Source organism: Canis lupus, chromosome 36 (assembly GCF_048164855.1).
Source record: "Canis lupus baileyi chromosome 36, mCanLup2.hap1, whole genome shotgun sequence".
Lineage (NCBI taxonomy): Eukaryota > Metazoa > Chordata > Mammalia > Carnivora > Canidae > Canis > Canis lupus.
Window position 1 is genome coordinate 98272 of NC_132873.1, and position 18102 is coordinate 116373.

General features: G+C 52.8%; 1 protein-coding gene across 16 annotated transcripts in view; it reads right to left on the minus strand.

The window, feature by feature from the left end:
* The window catches only part of DLGAP2 (DLG associated protein 2), a 699343-nt gene that overhangs the window by 27732 nt on the left and 653509 nt on the right, over nucleotides 1-18102 (minus strand). For 15 of the 16 annotated variants that reach the window (XM_072812931.1, XM_072812943.1, XM_072812932.1 and 12 more), the window contains 2 exons: nucleotides 5581-5930; nucleotides 4482-4523 (listed from right to left, as the gene is read on the minus strand). In XM_072812931.1, the coding sequence (XP_072669032.1) occupies nucleotides 4482-4523; nucleotides 5581-5930 (392 nt within the window). The remainder of the gene's footprint in view (nucleotides 1-4481; nucleotides 4524-5580; nucleotides 5931-18102) is intronic. The other variant, XM_072812937.1, reaches the window with a different exon arrangement.

The following is an 18102-nucleotide window of genomic DNA, read 5'->3' on the forward strand; positions in this document are numbered from 1 at the left end:
TCAGAATATTTGTCATATTCCACGTTCAGGATTCTAGTCTAAGGAAATGACCTCAGATCCTGACAAATGTGTGAGGTGTTCGTCATAGTGTGTTTATAACGTGAAACATGGCAGGGAGTGAAGCAGGACAGCACAAGCATAGGGTGAATTAGGGTTTGCTCATGACACAGGACACCACATGGTTACAAAGATGATGATTATAAGGGCTTGACACGGAAGATGCAGATGGTCCAATGTACACTGGCAGGTGCCACGTATGCACACATGAAACACGCATGGATTCACAGCCATCTACACACAGTACACAAGTGAATAAAACACACAATCAGAAACAGGACGTTTGCTCCTTTTGCCCAGCCTAGAATTCTAGAATTCTCTTTTGTTCCCAGGGAAGGAGGAGGGCATAGCTTTGGAACCAGATTCTGCTACAAGCTGGCCACACAACTCTCAGGGAGTCTCTTAAATTTTGTTGAGTCTTTTCTTCCTAGTCTCAAAAATGAAGGGATGTCGGACACTTCATTTGATGTTAAACTCTGCAGGAAGCTGGACTCACATAAGCTTGTCCACAGCAAGGTCGAATGCTCTGTCCTGTTGCCTCAACTGTTCACACTGTCAGGTGCATAATAACATGGATACCGAATGTGAGGGGTTTCAGAGTTACCGGGGTTGCCATATGAAAATTCTCTAAGAAAAAAAATGACATTATCTCTGTTTTCAGGAGGTAAAGGCTGCGCAGGATGATAAAATCATATATGGCCTGAATGAGCTAAATACTTAATAATTCCAAAAATTCCGGGAGTAGAGACCCTATTAAAATGTGTGGGAAATATCAGAAAGGGAGACAGAACATAAAGACTCCTAACTCTGGGAAACGAACTAGGGGTGGTGGAAGGGGTGGTGGGCGGGGGGTGGGGGTGAGTGGGTGACGGGCACTGAGGGGGACACTTGACGGGGTGAGCACTGGGTGTTATTCTGTATGTTGGTAAATTGAACACCAATAAAAAAATAATTTATTAAAAAAATAGAAGAAAAAGCAAACTCAGGACAAAGACAAGGAATTTCTGCTTTGCACAGCGGACAGGAATCTCTTCCCAAGAGGAAATTCTGGATGAAAAGTCAAGGGATCTTAAAGGTTCTGAGAAATGCAGGCATATATTCATTTTTACAAGACCCGCCACGTTCTAGGCATTGAGAAGGAAGACGTACTAAGAGAATCACTTATGCTAAGTGGGCTCTTTATGAAGCAAGTGCTGCGTCTGCGGGGCCCCCTGAGGAACGGGCACAGATGGCTGCGCAGTCACTGCCGTGAGCGGAGGGCAGTGCCGCAGAAGGGATTCCGGGGGCTGCGGAGCCGGGAGCCCCGCACCAGCTCCCCTGTGAGGCTGTCGGAGGACCGCAGGCTGAGCCACTCGCCGTGACCACCGGCGGGAAGGGGGACTTTTCTAAACATGGTCTGTTTAAGAAACACGGAGCTTGGTGTGGCTGCTGTGTGTGACTGTGCGCATGAGCACATGTATGAGTAAATGTGTGAGTGTGCACACGTGTGTGACTGCATGTGTGTTCACATGTGTGACTGTGACGTGTGTGGATGACTGGATGTGCATGAGCAGGCACACAGAGGCGCACATCCATGCATACACATGTGACTTGCATGTGTGTGCACATATGAGTAAACATGCGAGTGCACGCCTGTGACTGCATGCACCAGGGCAGTGTGTATATGCATGTGTACACATTAATGTGTGCACATGTGTCTGTATGTGTATTCACGTGTGAGCATGCAGATGTATGCATGTGCATGACTGAGTGTGCATGAGCAGACACATAGGTGAGTGTATGCATGCACACATGTGAGTGTGCACACAAGTGCATGTGTGTGAGCACATGTGTGAGCATGTACTTGTGTGAGCAATGGCACCCTTGTCAGTTGTACACACACGTGTACCCATGTGAGCACGGTTGGCCATGTGTGTGGGTATGAGAACATGTGAATGTGCACGTGTGCATGTATGATTGTGTACACATGTGTGCACATGTGAGTGGCTTGCATGCATCTGTATGAGCGTGCACACAGTGTACACTCATGTGTACATGAGTACATGTGTACATGTGCGCAGGCGTGAGCACACAGGTGTGCACGTATGTGGGTGCCAAGTGTGCATGCATGTGTGTGCAGACCTGTAAGCATGAGTGCACAGGAGTGTGTGCATGAGTGTAAGCGTGCAGGCACACGTGATGGAACTGGATAGGAGGCAGCCCCTGTGTGCCCTGTTCTCTGTCCCCTGCCTGGTAGGACTCAGGAGGAAAAGCTGATCAGCTGTGGCCTGGGCTCTGCTGCCCCGGGACCGAGAGCGGCACCCGGCCCAGGAGCCACAACCACGGACGGGCTGCGACGCTGGTGGCCGGGCTTCGCTGAGTCCATGTCGCTTCTGCTTTGCCTCCAGAGCTCGCCGGCAGCGGGGCAGATGCATGCTCAGCTGCCCGTGGGCCAGGTCTCCCTCGGGGACCCGCTGGAAGTCCAAGAGTGGGACGTGATGTGCCAGCCGCGCTGTGGAGACAGCGATGCTGCAGGGCACCGGCCCTTCGGGAGCAGGTGGTGGAGGCTCGCCCACGCCGAGAGCTCTGCCGGAGGAGCGGGATCTGCGCCAGAAGGCAAACCCATGCCGGCTCGGCCCGACACGTGAGCCGGGCGGGGAGGGGCCGCGTCGGGCGCTGCGGTCATGCCCACAACCCGGCGACTTGAGAGCAGCGAAGGCTCCCACTGCAAAGGCGGGCAGCAGAGGCAGGAGGCGTGAGCAATGCCTGCGTGCCACGCCAAACTGCCGTGTCTGGGATTGGGAGACACTTCCAAGGGACCTGACACACACAGACACACACAGGACAGCAGAGACCGTGCGGGGAACACGGGCCACAGGTGTGCACGGAAGAGGAGCAGAAAGAGGCTGGTGTCCCCACGAACAAGGACAAGCAATGCGGCTGCCCGTGAGGAGGTCCTGCAGGTGCACCCCCAGACCCACAGAAACGGGCGGGACACGCCGCCTCGCCCCTCTGCTGCCTGCACGCCGCGTGGGCTCCCGTGTCCCTGGTGGTGGCGGCTTGGGAGAGCAGGCCGGGCAGGGTCGCCCCCCAGTGAGGGGCTGAGTGTGTAGGATGCGAGCCGCCCGTCCCTATAAGCGACAGGACACACAGACTGGGGGCGTGTTGCTTCTCACCGCCGGGTCCTGGGGTGGGCGCCGCGCTGACCCTCCCTCCCTCCCCCCTGCTTCTGTTCTGGTGGCGACACATGGCTGTGACCTTGTAGGCAAGTCACTAACCCTGAGCCTCAGTTCCTCCATCGAGAACTTGGATAACCACTGACCCCTAGGGTTATGATGAGGCTAGAACGAGCACGTGCTGGTGAGCCAGGGCTGCGGCCAGCTGTATTACGGTGCCCTTGGGGGGCCCGGCGGGGGGTGTGTGTCGCTCCTGCGGCTGCACTGGCCCCCTCGCTCTGTTCCTTTGGCTTGGCCCCCTAAACTCCACCATATTTCACTTGTTTGACTTGTGTTCATCCTAATCCTGAGTGTCTCTGACAACGTTACAAGCTCATGTGAGATGGTGCATTTTCCTCACTGCCACAAAGACAGCTGGACCCTTCACACACGTGCACGCACATGGGTTTTCACGACCACTCAGCCATTGTCTCCCGTGCACCCACTTATCCAACATGTACCGAGCACTCGCTATGTGCCAGGCACTCTGCTAGGCGCTGGGTTGTGAAGAGGCGGACAGGCAGCCAGGTCTTCAGGGACACACGGTTGGGGAGCAGAGCCAGGAACGGCTTCTTGGGGGGTCATGGTGTGAACTGCAGGGAGTGGCGGGCAGGGGGGGAAGGACATCCTTGCAGGGGAGAAGCGTGGCTGCTAGAAGCAGAAAGGGCCGTGGGGGCTTTGGAGGGTGAAGTGGAGGCAGGAGGGGTGACACCCCCTACCAGCCAGATGACCTAGTGCTACGGGCCTGCTCTTCAGATACACTGGAAGCAGACACTCCCGGCCTCAGCCCTGGCTGGCTGGGCAGCCAGGAGGAAGCCTGTGAAGGTGGCAGGTGGCAGGTGAGAAGGCCAGAGGGTGCGTGAGCACCGCGAATTAACTTGCATATCTCGCACGTCTTCTCTGGAGACGTGACTCTGGAGCCAGAATGAACCGCTGGGAGCCCCGGCGTCCCACGTACAGGGACCAGTTCTAAGGCCCCTGCAAGTCTGGGGGCTGCAGCAAGTGGCTTGCCTATTTTGAGCCCCGTCCTCGTCCTCGTCGAAACAGGGCTGATTACGCATCCCGGGGATGCGAGGGTTCCCTGCAGTACTGTGGGAGCACCTAGCACAGTGCCTGGCATATAGAATCAGGACAGAGAGAGGGACAGAGCAGTTGTATGAATAATCCAAAAAAGGGAGATAAAATAAAAATTCATGCGTACTTGGCTTTGGAGTATATGGTGGTACTTACATCTGACCTTGGGTATGGCTGATGCTCTGGGAATTCAGAATCCTAAACAAAACAACGAAGCCACAGTGTGGAGACCTGGTTCAGAGGACCTAGGCAAGCGGGCATTCGCCCCCGCCTGCGCTCCCGGGTCCCCAGGGTGCCCCAGCCGTCATGCCCCTCACGCCAGGGCCAAGCGCGAGGCTCTCGGGCAGAGCTCCGCTCACCCGCCTCCCTGGCCACGAAGCCTTGTGATTTTAGAGCTCGCGGCCGGACACAGGCTGAGTGGAGGGGTGATGGGAAGCAGGAGGGCCAGCTCACACAGGATGCCGGAGGACGCTGCCTCCCTGTGCCAGGAGGATCTCTCGGGGAGTGTCTCCAAGGCAAGCTACCGTGAGGCGCCCACGTGCGGTCCTGGGGCTGGGATGCAGGCCAGGCCCCTGTGTCCTCTGCAGCACCTCCCAGCTCCTGAGCCCTGGGGTCGGCTGTGCCGGGTGCGGGGAGGAGCTGACCCCCGCCCAGGCACCTCAGAGAGCAGTCTGGGGCGGAGCCGGGGCGGGGGGGGGGGGCGGTGGTCAGCCCTCGGTGGTCTGAAGCCACGGACCCGGCCCTGCCTCCACCACTGAACACCCAGAGCGCTCTGTGGCCGGCGAAGTGCCTTCCGGCCGCCCCGGGCCAGCTGTGAGCATGCCTCAGTTTTGCACCAAAGAGGCCTTTTTAACTTTTACTGCTGCATTCCCAATGCCCTTTCCCCCACTCAGCTGTTGGGTGCCATGCTGAGAGGGTTTCCAAAAACTAGGTTTTAGAAAAAAAGCCCATCTCTCCAAAGGGTCAAAACAGGCTGTCTCCACACTGTGTAAGCAGCAGGTGACCCCTAGAACGTGCCCCAGGGGTGGGGGCGTGGGTGGCAGGGGCAGGGGTGAGTGAGAGGGACCCGAGATCCCTGGGATCCCCCGGCTGCGGACCTGCGGGCTGACAAGGCAGCGGAGCCCCGCCCCTGCACCTCGGGGGCCTGGGCCTCGGAGGCCGCACTCCCTGCTCAGGGCCCAGGGCCGAGGCCCACGGGTCTTGTCTGTGCTACCAGTGGAGCCGCGCAGCGGGCGGCGCGGGGCAGAGAGGCTACCTGGATCCCGATGGAGGAGCGCCGGCTCTTGAGGAAATCCTCGGCCTTGGAAGCCAGGACGGCCTTGTCGCTGGTCCGCGCCGAGGTGCTCTGGCCGTCGGAGGTGAGGCGCTGGGCCGCAGCCGTCTCCAGGGCAAGGCTCATGGCCTTGTTGCTGTCCAGACTGTCCGTGGAGTTGTAGAGGCCGCGGCTGTCCTGAGGCCACGGGGATGCCCGCTGGGCGCGGCTGTCCTGGTAGGCGTCCTGTGTGGACTCAGTGCTGCTCTGTGCGGTCACTGAGATCAGGGGTTTGGAGGTGGTGCGCGGGGGCACGGGCGGCGGCGTTTTCTTGTAGTTGGCATAGGAGACAGCTGTAAGAAAGTCACCGCCGGTCAGCAGGAGCATCCTCCCCCCCACCCCCGGGGACCTGGCCCGCCCTTCCCTCCCACTGCCCTGCGAGCCTTGTCAGAACCAGAGGCCTAGGAAGTGATGCGCACTGTGGGGGGCTCTGTGCCCAGATGGTGGTCCACACCGATCCGCGGGCAGCAGGGGGATTGCTAAGGCCTCCTCCCCCCACACGCAGCAACAGCGAGCGGTCGGAGCGGCCTGTGGCTCAGCAGAGACACAGGAGCCAGGACACCACTTCCCCCACGGGAGCAGCGTCGCGGAAAAGTGCGGGACAACCTAAGCTACATCCAGGTGACCGTGGGATGTGTTTATACAGAAAACCTGTGTATGAAGAAAAGGTCAGACGCATAGAAAACTGTTCCCAGGTCATCATCGAGGGACAACAGGGTGGCCGTTATCTGTGTGTTCCAGACGTGCTTATGATGAGTAGGTATTTTTCTAATGGAAAAGCGTAGAAAGGTGCTCCCTCCAAGGACGCTTACGGGGTCTGAGGTATAGACGGCGGTCGAGAAGGGACACTGGGTCTCCCAACCACACCACGCAGCCCTCCCTCACCTTGCGCCCCGGGCCAGTGCCCTGCCGCCTCCCGCCCTGCACTCGCTCCCGGCCGCAGGCAACCCACCAGGGGAAAACCAACGCACCTGGACTTGAGGTCCTATTAAATGTCTCTTTAAAAGCCACGCCCCCAAATCCGTGAGACATAATTGCCGGTCTCAGGGTGTTATTTTTCCAGCGAGGATGAACGACTCCGGTTTGACAGAAACGTGTTTTCCGTTACAGTTAATGATTTCTCTTTATCTGGAACGGAAGAACTCACACAAGTGCTTCTGAAACGGACTCCACCACACGACCCAGTGCAAAGGCACCCATGCAGTCCACAGTTGTGCAAGGGCAGCTGTGTGCACGGCTACACGTATTTGTGCACATCTCCTGGGACGGCTCGCATCGTCTGGGAGGACGGGAGGAGCGAGCCTCCCCTGTGGGTTTCAGAAGCTGTGCAGAATCCGCGTGGGCTGCTGCACGTGGGAACGCGTCATCCCCGGTCTTCTGCTCGTGAGGATGTCAGTGTGCTTTCCCACGTCCTGCAATCTCCCCCCAGTTACTGTGTCATCTGTGTGAATGGGTTTTCCTAATAAATGAAACCTCATGTCATTCCAAATAAAAATCGGCAAGTGATCAAATGAGGTTGTCGTGTGTCAGGATGACCTGAGTTTGAAAGCATAAAAGTTTCACCTGGAAAGTTATGCCATGGACACGTTTTTTTTTTTTTTTTTTTTTTAAATGCATCAAAAGAGATTCCAGAAAGTGGAAAACAGAGGGGTGAGGGCAGTTATCGGAAGCGTAGGTTTTGAACTCTGTCTGCGTGACAGGAACAGATGATGTCACCTTTTTTACTTTAAAGATTTTTCCCCCTAATGTTGACCTCAACCTCTCAAGGAAAGTTGGTGCACATGGACCATATTCAAGGCATTATTCTAGGAGAGTCAGAGGTGTGTACAGTTCCCAAGCTCAGACACAAACATTTTAAATCCACGTGTGCGGGCCTCCTGGGCAGAGGCTGCTTGCGCCTGCAGCAGTGGCGCTCACTGGCCAACACGCCGTGCCGGGCACCCTTCATTCCCCAGGGCCTCCCCCTCATCTTGTGTCCTGTGCACCGTCTTCCAACCCCCAGCACCTCTGCCCGAGCCTCTGCCTTTGCCAGGGTGGCTGGAACACCCTCACTCCTGAGCCATCCTGCCTTTGCTGTTAAAGCGCCTGAACTAATCAGGTTGGCTTAAGAAGACTTTGTCTCTGCTGATTTCAGCGAATCGCCCTGTGATTCGCTCACCCTGTGCACCTTGCCTTGCTCGGTGCTTGCTTCTCATTGCTGCTGAGACACTCACTCCTGCCACCTGCTCTCTCTTGCACTCAACTGCCCCTTCTCCCGCTCTTGGCTCCCACCTTCCTTCTCACTAGACTTCAAAAGCCACCAGACCCCTTGCTCCGCTGGACTTTACCTCCTTCCCTACTAAGCACCTGCCTCTTAAGCCCACCTTCATGGACCCTGCCAAGTCCCCTAGATCTGTAGGGATCCGCAGGAGGGTCTTTATGGGACTCCGTGCGCATCAGGTGGGGTGTCTACTGCATGCACCATGGGCCGCTGTGGGGCTGCTGCCAGAGAAACCCACAGAAGTCTGCTGTGTCCAGGAAGCCCCCACCCCCACTGGCTCTGGCCTGGCCCTACAGCAGGGGCTCCCACTTTGCCTTTGTGTTCAGAGCCCTGCCACCCCACAGTTACTGTCCCATATGACTGACATCTGCTCTACGTTCAGGTAGGGACAGAGGTCTCAGCTGAACCTGCTTCCCCAGGTGCTTGCCTGACTTGGCTGGTCATCCCCCCACTTTCTAGTCATCTCTTTAAAGGAGAAGCTTCTGCAACAGGTGGTCAGGGGCAGACCTCGGGGTACAGGTATCATCCCCACCTCCATTCTTTGTACCATCCCCATCTCCCTCACCTGGACCATCCCCACCTCTCTCACCTGAACCATCCCCACCCCTTCACCTGGACCAACCCTGTCTCCCTCACCTGGACCGTCCCCACCTCCCTCACCTGGACCAACCCCGTCTCCCTCACCTGGCCTGTCCCCACCCTCCTCCCCTGGATCATCCCTTGGGCTTCATTTCCAGATAGAACAACCATCCTCCCAGACCCCAAACCTGTCCAGTCCAAGCTCAGTCGATGACGTCCATGAATGGTGTCCGGTCTGCTCCCCCCTGCTCCACTCATGCAATCTTGAGTCCCGAGTGCCTGGTGGTTCCTCTTCTAGGCTGTTGCTGGCCTCGTTTGTCCCCATCCTCTCGAGCCCGTCACTCCTCTGGACCATTCACACACAGCTGCCATACGGATGTCCCCACAGACATCACTGCGGGCCCCCAGGTGGGGGGCTTATCTCTCTCATGCCCTGGCCTCCTTCCCTTTATTTCCATTTTGTGTCTGATATGGGAGGTCTTCCTTATATCCCTTCTGACTCTCAGGCCCAGGAAATGTCCCCTCCTGCATCCCGGCCTCATGCCTACATCCATGGAAGCATTTCTTTGGGGGAGTGGTATTTGCCAGACTCTGACCTTTTTCATTCTGGGGAGACCTGTGTTCCCTCAATGCCCAGTGCAGTACTTGGCACATATCACTGGGTGAGCTTATGGAAAACCCCCACAGCTTTAGGACATGGCCAAAGTTCCAGGAATTGCGGGGCTCCACCTCCGTCACCAGGGGCTCTGCAAGTTCAGAGTAGGTGAACCGCTGTAACAAAGCTAAAATGCAAACCACAGAAAATCCACATTCTTCAGGAAGCTTATTTGTGGCCATGGAAAAATATCTACAAATATGTCTGTGCTTCTCAAATAATAACCTGAAGTAAAATAACATGCCACCTGTAAGCTTAATTTAAGCTTACACCTGCTGTACAGGTGCACGAAGGGGAAACACTGCTGGGTTCTGACATGAATAAGACCCCAGGGTACAGTGAGTTTTGGTTGGAAATCATTTTGAACATCTGGAAAGAGCTAAGCTGTGAGAGATGCAGGATCTCTAGAACTTTTCCAGGGGTTGGAAACATCCTGCTGACGCAGAGTCAACATGGTGCTTGGGCTGTTCCTACTCCCCGACTGACTCGGGAGGAGAAATGAGGGTACCCGGATGTCAGGAGCTTCAGGAGAGAAGTCTGGCCTGAACCTGGTGCACTGGGGATGAGGGTGGCGCGTCGCACAGACCGCAGAGGCCAGAGGAGGAAGCTGATGTTGGTCCACCCTGGCAGACATGAGGGAGGAGGAGAGCAGGCATGACTCCTCCCGCCCAAGGAGCAGCAAAATCAGACACGAGTCGGCACACTGGCATTCAGGGCAGGACCCTGCTCCAGAGGAAACAGAGTCAGGAGCAGCTAGACCAGCACTTCCATCAGCTGCCCCCACTGGCCTAAGTCATTTTCTAAGTGATGCCTTGGCGGACCCAGGGCTCAGATCTGACTCCAGCGGTAACGGAGCCAGGCAGGGCTGGAGGGGCCAGGCTGACCCGCTGTGCTCTGTGTTGGTTGGTGCGGAACTAGGTGCAGCAGAAGCATGCAGGAGGTGGGATCTGGCCCCGTTCTCCATTCCATCCATCATCCGTGTGCTCAGCGACAGCTCCCTGGCAGTGTTCCGCACGGACCATAGGTGCGCAACGAGCAAGGAGCCCTGCCCTGGGGGTTCTGATTTGGGGGCACTCGGATCCTCACATTCGATAACTCCTGTGTGTCAGCCAGTGGTGCTGGGCTGGGGGATCTCGCCTCCTCTCTCTCCTGGGGGCCCTCGTAAGGCCTGGAGGTCATTCTGGTTGGTGTCACCACTCGGGGAGGAGGGTGCTCTAGTAGGAAGAGGCCAGAGCAGCCGCCAAGCAGTGTCCAGGGCACAGGGCAGCCCCAACCATGAAGGACTAGCCAGCTCACAATGTCACTGTGCTGAGGCTGGAAATGCAGGCGAGGCAAAGTGTTTCATCCTCCTGGGGGGACTCATGCGCTCCTCTGTGAGATCATCCCGTAATGACGTCTGCGTGGTTATCAGCTTTGGCTCTTCCCTCTTCTTCCTTATCTGGATGAGGGTCACCATCCAGAGTGCATCCATGTCTCCTTGCCAGTGGGGGTCCACGTAAAAATTTGCTTCTCACTAAGCTTTTCTTAATACTACTTCATAATGTTGCTGTGTCAGGGGGTTAAGTGAGACATAAACACATGAGTAAGAGAACTGCATGGGTCAAAGCGATGGAGTATCTCCTACGACCGGCCACACAGCAGCTGGGTGGTGGTGATTGTGATGCTGACCTGTTCAGCGTCGTTCATTTACTGTAAGGAGAGTCTTTACCTCTGGCAACCCGTCCCCGGACTCTACGGAGCCAGAGGGAAGTAGGCACTCCCACGCCGTGCCACGTGGCACTCCCACCGCACGGGTAGCTCTGCGGGGCTCTCCCGGGGGAATCAAGTGCTTCTGGAAGAATGTCCTGTCTTGGAGGCAGCAAGGGTGATGATGGAGGGCAGCAGAGAAGTACAGGAATGTAGATGGAGAAGCTACTTCGCTTAACAAGGCTACACTGATGTTTGCCATGTGAAGAGGAGCGGAAACTATCTGTCTGGCTGCATCTTCCCGCTGCGCCCACATCGCCAGTGCACGACGGTGTGCATGGTCACAGGACTGTGGCACCCGGACGGCAGGCAGAGCAAGCAGGTTTGCCCAGGACCCCAGGGCACAGCCACTCCCAGACCCGGGTCACTACTTCACAGTTGTCCTCACACACTTCCCTTCACTCCCTACAAAACAATAAATCTCTCAAATGCATTATTAACTACAAGTAAACCTCCAGAATGGGTATCTTATAAATAAAAACAAAATTACAGAGTGTTATAATTTATCTCCATGATCACAGGGGCCTAGTATCACATCTCGCCTTACAACACATTTGCTGCGGGGCGATGATATGAGTTCTTGGATTGATTTCTTTGTAAAAATGCAGTGAACGTTTTGATGAACAGCAAACTTTCTCGAGAAACTGATTAAAACTGGGCAATTCTCAGCACACATGAAGGACAACTGACTTCACTCAAGCCGGAGAGGGTGAGGCAGAGGGACATTTTCCCGAGCGGCGAGGGACTGGATGCGGTCTCCAGGCTGGGTCAGCGTGCCAACCGACTGCTCCACAGCCACTAAAGCGGAAGTGTGCTTTGATGCCATCGGCCTGGTTTGTCCAGAGCAGCAAATTGTGGAGCTGGGCTCCGGGCGGCACAGAGGCTCCCGATCAGCCTCAGTGGAATCCACAGTCAGAGCTTGTCAGCAGAGCCCGAATGCGGAGGTGTCCGTCCGGGTTCTCCGTTCCCCTACCGAGCAAACACTGTAGGAAGTACGACCAGAGAGCTGCGTTTCCTGTTGCTTAAAGAAATCAACTGCCTATAATAGAACCATTAATTTCCCCTGTCAAACCACTGAGGAGATTGCACAACGATGCGGAGTCAGCTGGAGGTGCTGCTATGCTTGCCGTGGGTCACCCCAAAAGCTGCTGCTGAAGAGGCTGCAGAGCCCTTGCATTTCTTCCGCGTGGTGCCCGGCTCACTGGCCTCCCCACCCGTGTTGCCTTCATACTAACTCATCGGTTCCAGTAAACATTTATCTTGAGCCCGAGACTACCGGCTCCATCCAGTGTGCTCACGATCAAATTGAATAGAAAGGCAGAGGGAGCATCGTGTGCCTCAGAGCCTCGCCGAAGCCCGGGAACAGAATGGCCCGGGCCTGAGGGCAGGCCTTCCAGAAGGGCCCAGCGCTGTGAGGGAGAGGAGGCAGCCGGGCCAGGCCGAGCGCGCACCTACTCTGCGTGGACTCCCCCTGCTGGATGCTGGACGCAGCGCCCAGGGGGATGGGGGCGTGGAATCGGGAGGTCAGGAATTATCGAGAAAACTCGGCTCATTAAAAGATGCTCTAGGGCAGCCCAGGTGGCTCAGCGGTTTAGCGCCGCCTTCAGCCCAGGGCATGATCCTGGGGACCCAGGATCGAGTTCCACGTCGGGCTCCCTGCATGGAGCCTGCTTCTCCCTCTGCCTGTGTCTCTGCCTCTCTTTCTCTCTCTGTCTCTCATTAATAAATAAATAAAATCTTAAAAAAAAAAGATGCTCTAAGGTTTGCTGTGACTCTCCTCTGGTGGCCTGGGGGTTCTTGTTCAGGTGACAAAGTGACTGATTGTAATAGTTTCTAGAGATACCATCTTGTTTCTTTTCAAGTGTCATAGAGTTTTCTTCAAACTATTTACTTTCTGAGGGAAATACTGCTCTTTCTTCACCAAGTAGAAAAAAAATGTGCTTTAATGTTTATGCACTTGCTTCAACGCCTTTTAGTAGTTTAACATGTTGACGTATTATTACAGGGCACCTTCCAGCACAGTGATGCTTGTGGTTGGATATCTTAAACCCACTGTGGCTGAAATTTCTAGGAAAGGGAATTGGATGCATCTCCGTTCTGGTTCTGCTAGCGCTGAGCTAACTCCTCCTTGTTCCCACCTAAACTGGGATCTTGGACAAGTGAAATTCCCTCTGCCTTGGTCTGCTCATCTGTTCAAGGGACGTGCTGGGGATGTCTCTTTATCTGTTGCTGTGGGGATGAGAGACAAACCCAGAAAGGGGCAGGCAGACGCAGGTGCCCGGCAGGGGTGGCCGCTACAGAGCCGGCCATGGAGAAGCATCCCGCGCCATCCTCTGCGCACTGAGGTAACAGACACTGACGCCCACCGTGGACTCGGCCCCCTCCCTCCCGTGACCTAGCCGTGCAGACTGCTGGCCTGGGCGGCACGGGGTCTGCATGTCCCTGTGCAGGGCTCCTTATACTCTATTTCTTAACTAAGCTGCAGACAACCTTGCCAAGTAGACGGATGGCATTTGTATTTGCCGTTCCCAGATGAGAAACTAGGTTCAAATGTGTTTAGATGCACTCTTGAGGTCAGCCAGGCCTAGGTGGCCACCCTGGGACATGGGCACCTCTCCCGTTGTTGGCTACGGTGATCCTTTCCCTCTCCTCCTGACCCTGTACACAGCTCAGTCTTATTTCTCACGCCTTGATCTGATTCTATTCCTTCACACTTCGCAGCAGCACATGGGCATCCTTGCCCGATGCAAAGGTGAGAGAATCATTTATTGTTTCTGCAAGAATTTCCTCTTAATATGATCAGTTCCAAGTTCTCTAAAAAATAAAAAAAAAGTAACACATGAAATACATCTGGCAGCAGGAGACATTTTAGATCGTACTCCTACTCCAGGACGCAAATCATGTGAAGTGGCTGCTAGCTGAGGGGACTGAGGCTGAGTGAGAGGAAAATAATTGTAATTCTCTCTTCGTTCCTTAACTGATGGGAAACAGTGAAACTGTTTTTGGGAAAAGGGCCTTCTGGTATTTGCTTAATCATCTAGTGAGATATTGCCTTGGTTTGCAGGATATTCAGCGGGGACCCAGGGAATTTCAGAGCGCCCCCGTCTCTACCTTCCAATGCTGTGGAAGCACACCTCTTCCTTCCAGCAGAGCTCCCAACATTTGCATCCTAAGTAGTGAAATTTTGCATGGAAAACGTTTCTTCTCTGTTTTAGTGGAATAACAGTGATGTTTAACGCCCGCCCCTCTCAGCACTGACCAGCCATTGGAGAGAAGGAGAGGACGCTGCCACCCTGGGAGCACGGGATTTGCGGTCCCACGCAGGGACAGCAGGTGCCGCTGCCGGCTTAGAGACCCAGCACAGCAGCTCCCACCCAAAGTGCGCTCTTCGTGCTTGCACAGGAAGGGAAATACATCCTTGAACAAATGTGATAGAGACGACTATTTATACAAAGTTTTCTTGGAAATAGCTAATATTTGATGAATACTTGCTAAGTCCAAACACTGTATTATTTTGGATATGGATCATTGCAGCCGATCTTCCTGAAATCCTAGATTCTAGAAAGTAGAAGCAGGTAGGCAGTGTCCTCAGTCCCACAGACCGTCCGCGGAAGATCTGGGATCCTTGCAGCCTTGCTGCTCCTGGGGCCTTTGTGTGATCAGCCAGTGTCACCGGGGCGTCTGCCATGCTCTGGGGCCTGCTTGACGGGAGCGCCCATGGTGGGGGGGTGTCCACTGGGAGGGGAGCACCCACTGTGAGGGCCATCCATGGGGGGAAGCATCCACTGGGGAGAGTGCCCACTGCATTGCCATCCAGAGCATTAGGTTCCCTTGTGACAGCTGGAAGGCTTGCTAAGGGCCCAGAGGGAGTTCTGGTTGAACATTTGAGGATTTCCCACCCTTGGGATCTGAGCAGCCCACATCCCCACAGAGGGAGGTACCCGATTTGGAGGGACATTTTTAAGCCCCTGAAAGTACTTAACACTTGTCCATGTGATTCCTTTGTAATGGCCCCATGATAAATCCAACACATAGATTTAATAGAAATAAATGATACTTACTGTTTAGAGAATAATAAATACCATATAAGTCAATTAAGCAGGTAGAAATACATGTAAAAATTTCCCAGACACCCAGACACCAGGCTGATTCTCACATGTTAGTATGGGAGTCAAAATGGGATTTGTATTTTAAGGTATAAGATAGGCATTTAATACACACCTTGAATGTGCCCACTGTCTCTCCAGTGGCCCCATATCCATAGGACAGGTTCAAACCCACCCCCATGGGATTGTGAATGGGACGTTTTAGCATAACAATACATTGCACTTGTGTTCCTATTTAATGGAATGCTTTTGGATTTTATGATTTTTTTTAAAGATTTTATTCATTTACTTATGAGAGACAGAGAGAGAGAGGCAGAGACACAGGCAGAGGGAGAAGCAGGCTCCATGCAGGGAGCCCGATGGGACTCTATCCCAGGTCCCCAGGATCAGGCCCTGGGCCGAAGGCGGTGCTAAACCACTGAGCCACTGGGACTGACCTGAATTTTATGATTTAAGAATTAAGTGTCAGCTGCTAGCCTTCAGTAAATCAAAACTGCAATACATAAAATGTTTTAGATAAATAAAATAATAGTGAAACAGGATTTTTGAAAAACTGATGTCAGAGTTCTCATTCGTTCATCAGTGCTCTTGGACAGATATTTGTTGGTCCTACAATCTTGTGGGGGTAGAATTGTGTGTCCCTAAATGGCTCATTACAGTTAGAAGCTTGGAACTACAGTAAAGAGAGAATTTAAAGTGAGCATTTGATCATGTTAATTGGCTGTCGAGGATTAAAATAAACAATTAAAGAAATAATTTTACACATTCAAGAAAAACATTCAATTATTCAGCTGGATAGTTTGAGGACAATAATTGTCTTAATTCTGTGTATGTGAATACATAATTAGAATATACTCACCAGAGCTAATAATTATTAATTACAGGCATTGTTATCTATCATTCTCTATATGCATATCAGGCAAACCTTAAACACAATTGCTAAAATTTAATTTAGCAACATAATGCTACTCGATTCTCTGCCAACAGAGAAAGCTTTCTGAACAATCATGAGGTTTATTTAAATATAGCTGATCAAATAAGAATTTTGAAGTAAAAATGAAATGATCATTAACTTCATATCTTAAGGTATCTGAAGACCTGATTACTCTACTTTTATAAAGACTGAGGTCTGGCATGAGCATCTTTTTGGTTTTAAAAGCCCATCATGGATTTCTTTTACTGTGTGTAAAATGTGATGAAAATCCTTGGTGGCTGTACGAGTGGCTTCCTGATTATAGGGAGAGGGATTAATATACATCTGCGTCTAATCTAATTATCAAGTAAGCTTAGGTTTTGCTTATGTCATGGAGATCAGGGAAGTTGGTGAGGGTCATCCTGAGAACCCTGGGGTCGAGGGAGAGGTGGCTCTGCAAAGTGCCTTCCTTCTTGAATACATGGGTAACGACATACGCTGCTGTGCATCAATAAAAGGTTAATTACACCATTTAAGGTGGAAGGAGCCATGCACGGAATACAGTTTTGAAAGATTTCTGTAAAAACTGCATTAAATCAAAGTAGTGAAGCCTAAAGGAAATTATCTCAGGTGGATTAGTTCTTCCTGCCCAGAGAGGAATCAACGGGGCTGGGAAGAGGAGTGTAAAACCAGTACTTTCCCAGGTATATTTGAGCTTGAGTCAGCCTCATTCAGAAACCCTTTCTGAAGGAACTGCCCAGAGCCTGGGTCTAAAGGGCAGTCAGCCCGGAAAGAATGGCAGCCACGGTGCTGACACCAGGCACAGCCCGGCCTCCTTGACCACATGAGAAAGGTGGCCACGGCCAACAGCACTGCCACTAGACACATTTAAAGGACCTGACTTCTAAAATGTCTCAATATCTAAACACCAATTAAACATCAGCTCCTGTGTAAGAGCAGTGTTGCTTCAAGTGCCAGACAGTCCCGCACATCCTGGGCCCTGTGCCCACAGCACAGCTACAGAGCATCGGCTGCACGGCAGCCCTGGGCTACAACACTCTCACCTCAAAGTCACGTGAGTACATAGGCACCCACCTGCTCAACAGGTGACATAAAAACCTGCCTTGAGGTCTACAAACCGACGGAGGGAGAATCTGGAGGAACGTACTTTATTTGAGATCTGCTAACTTGAATGAGATGAAGCCAAGTGTTGGCCAATCGACACTGTTGCGTGAGGGGAAGTCATCTCAAAAAATGAAGACAGGGACACTGTAAACACCTGCCTACTGGCCCATCCACACGTGGAGCGCTGGACACCCTCTCTGAATCCCATCCTTGCAAGCTAGAAGGGAAATTTGAGGATTAGCATTCCATTGTACGGAACACAAATACCTAATCAAGATGAGGTAGGTTTCAAAAAGCAAGCATCACCATTCTATTTGAATGTAAGAGCCACACTTAGACTCACTGCCCTCTGTTAATTAGAGCGTCAAAGATAACAGCATAGAAAGAATTACAGTAATCAAGTCCCTGGATGTCTAAACGAGAGGCTGGATGTTGGGGAAACCAAACTTTGGAGGTGACAGATTCAACGTAAAAGATGAAAGCCAGTTTGACACTTTAATTAATGTTAGTCTCAAAACGTCGTGTAAATCAAACAGGACACAGAAGCCATATCCCACAGCCACGCACATGGCGCTTTCCCTGAAGTTTCCAAAAATGAGGTGGGCCATCCAAGTTCTGGGGCAGCGCTGGCAGGCTGGCAGCAAAGACGTCTATTTCAAATGTGCTAATTAGCAAGAAGTTATAGTCTGACCAGCGTTTAGCATCTTGTAGGTGGTAAAATAAAGTGATGACAGCTGTTTCACTGTTCAAGACACTTCCTGTTTTCATTTTAAATATCTAGAACTCACATTACATAATAAGAACTTGGATTTTTTCATAGAAAACGTGTGCGTATTTAGCTTCATCTGGGACATTTAATTGTGAATGGAATCTGTATTCAAGTTGCACCAGAATTGCATTTTTACTATTAAAATGTGGGGAGGGTGAGAAACTCTCAGATGGTGTTTTGTTTGTTGGTGAAATCATGGGCTTTCGCATAAATTTTCATACGTGGCAAAGAAGGAATGTGCGGCTGACGACCTGTGTAAGGTAATAAATCTCGAGTGGCCACTGTCCTTTTGTTCACAGAAAAGAAAATGAT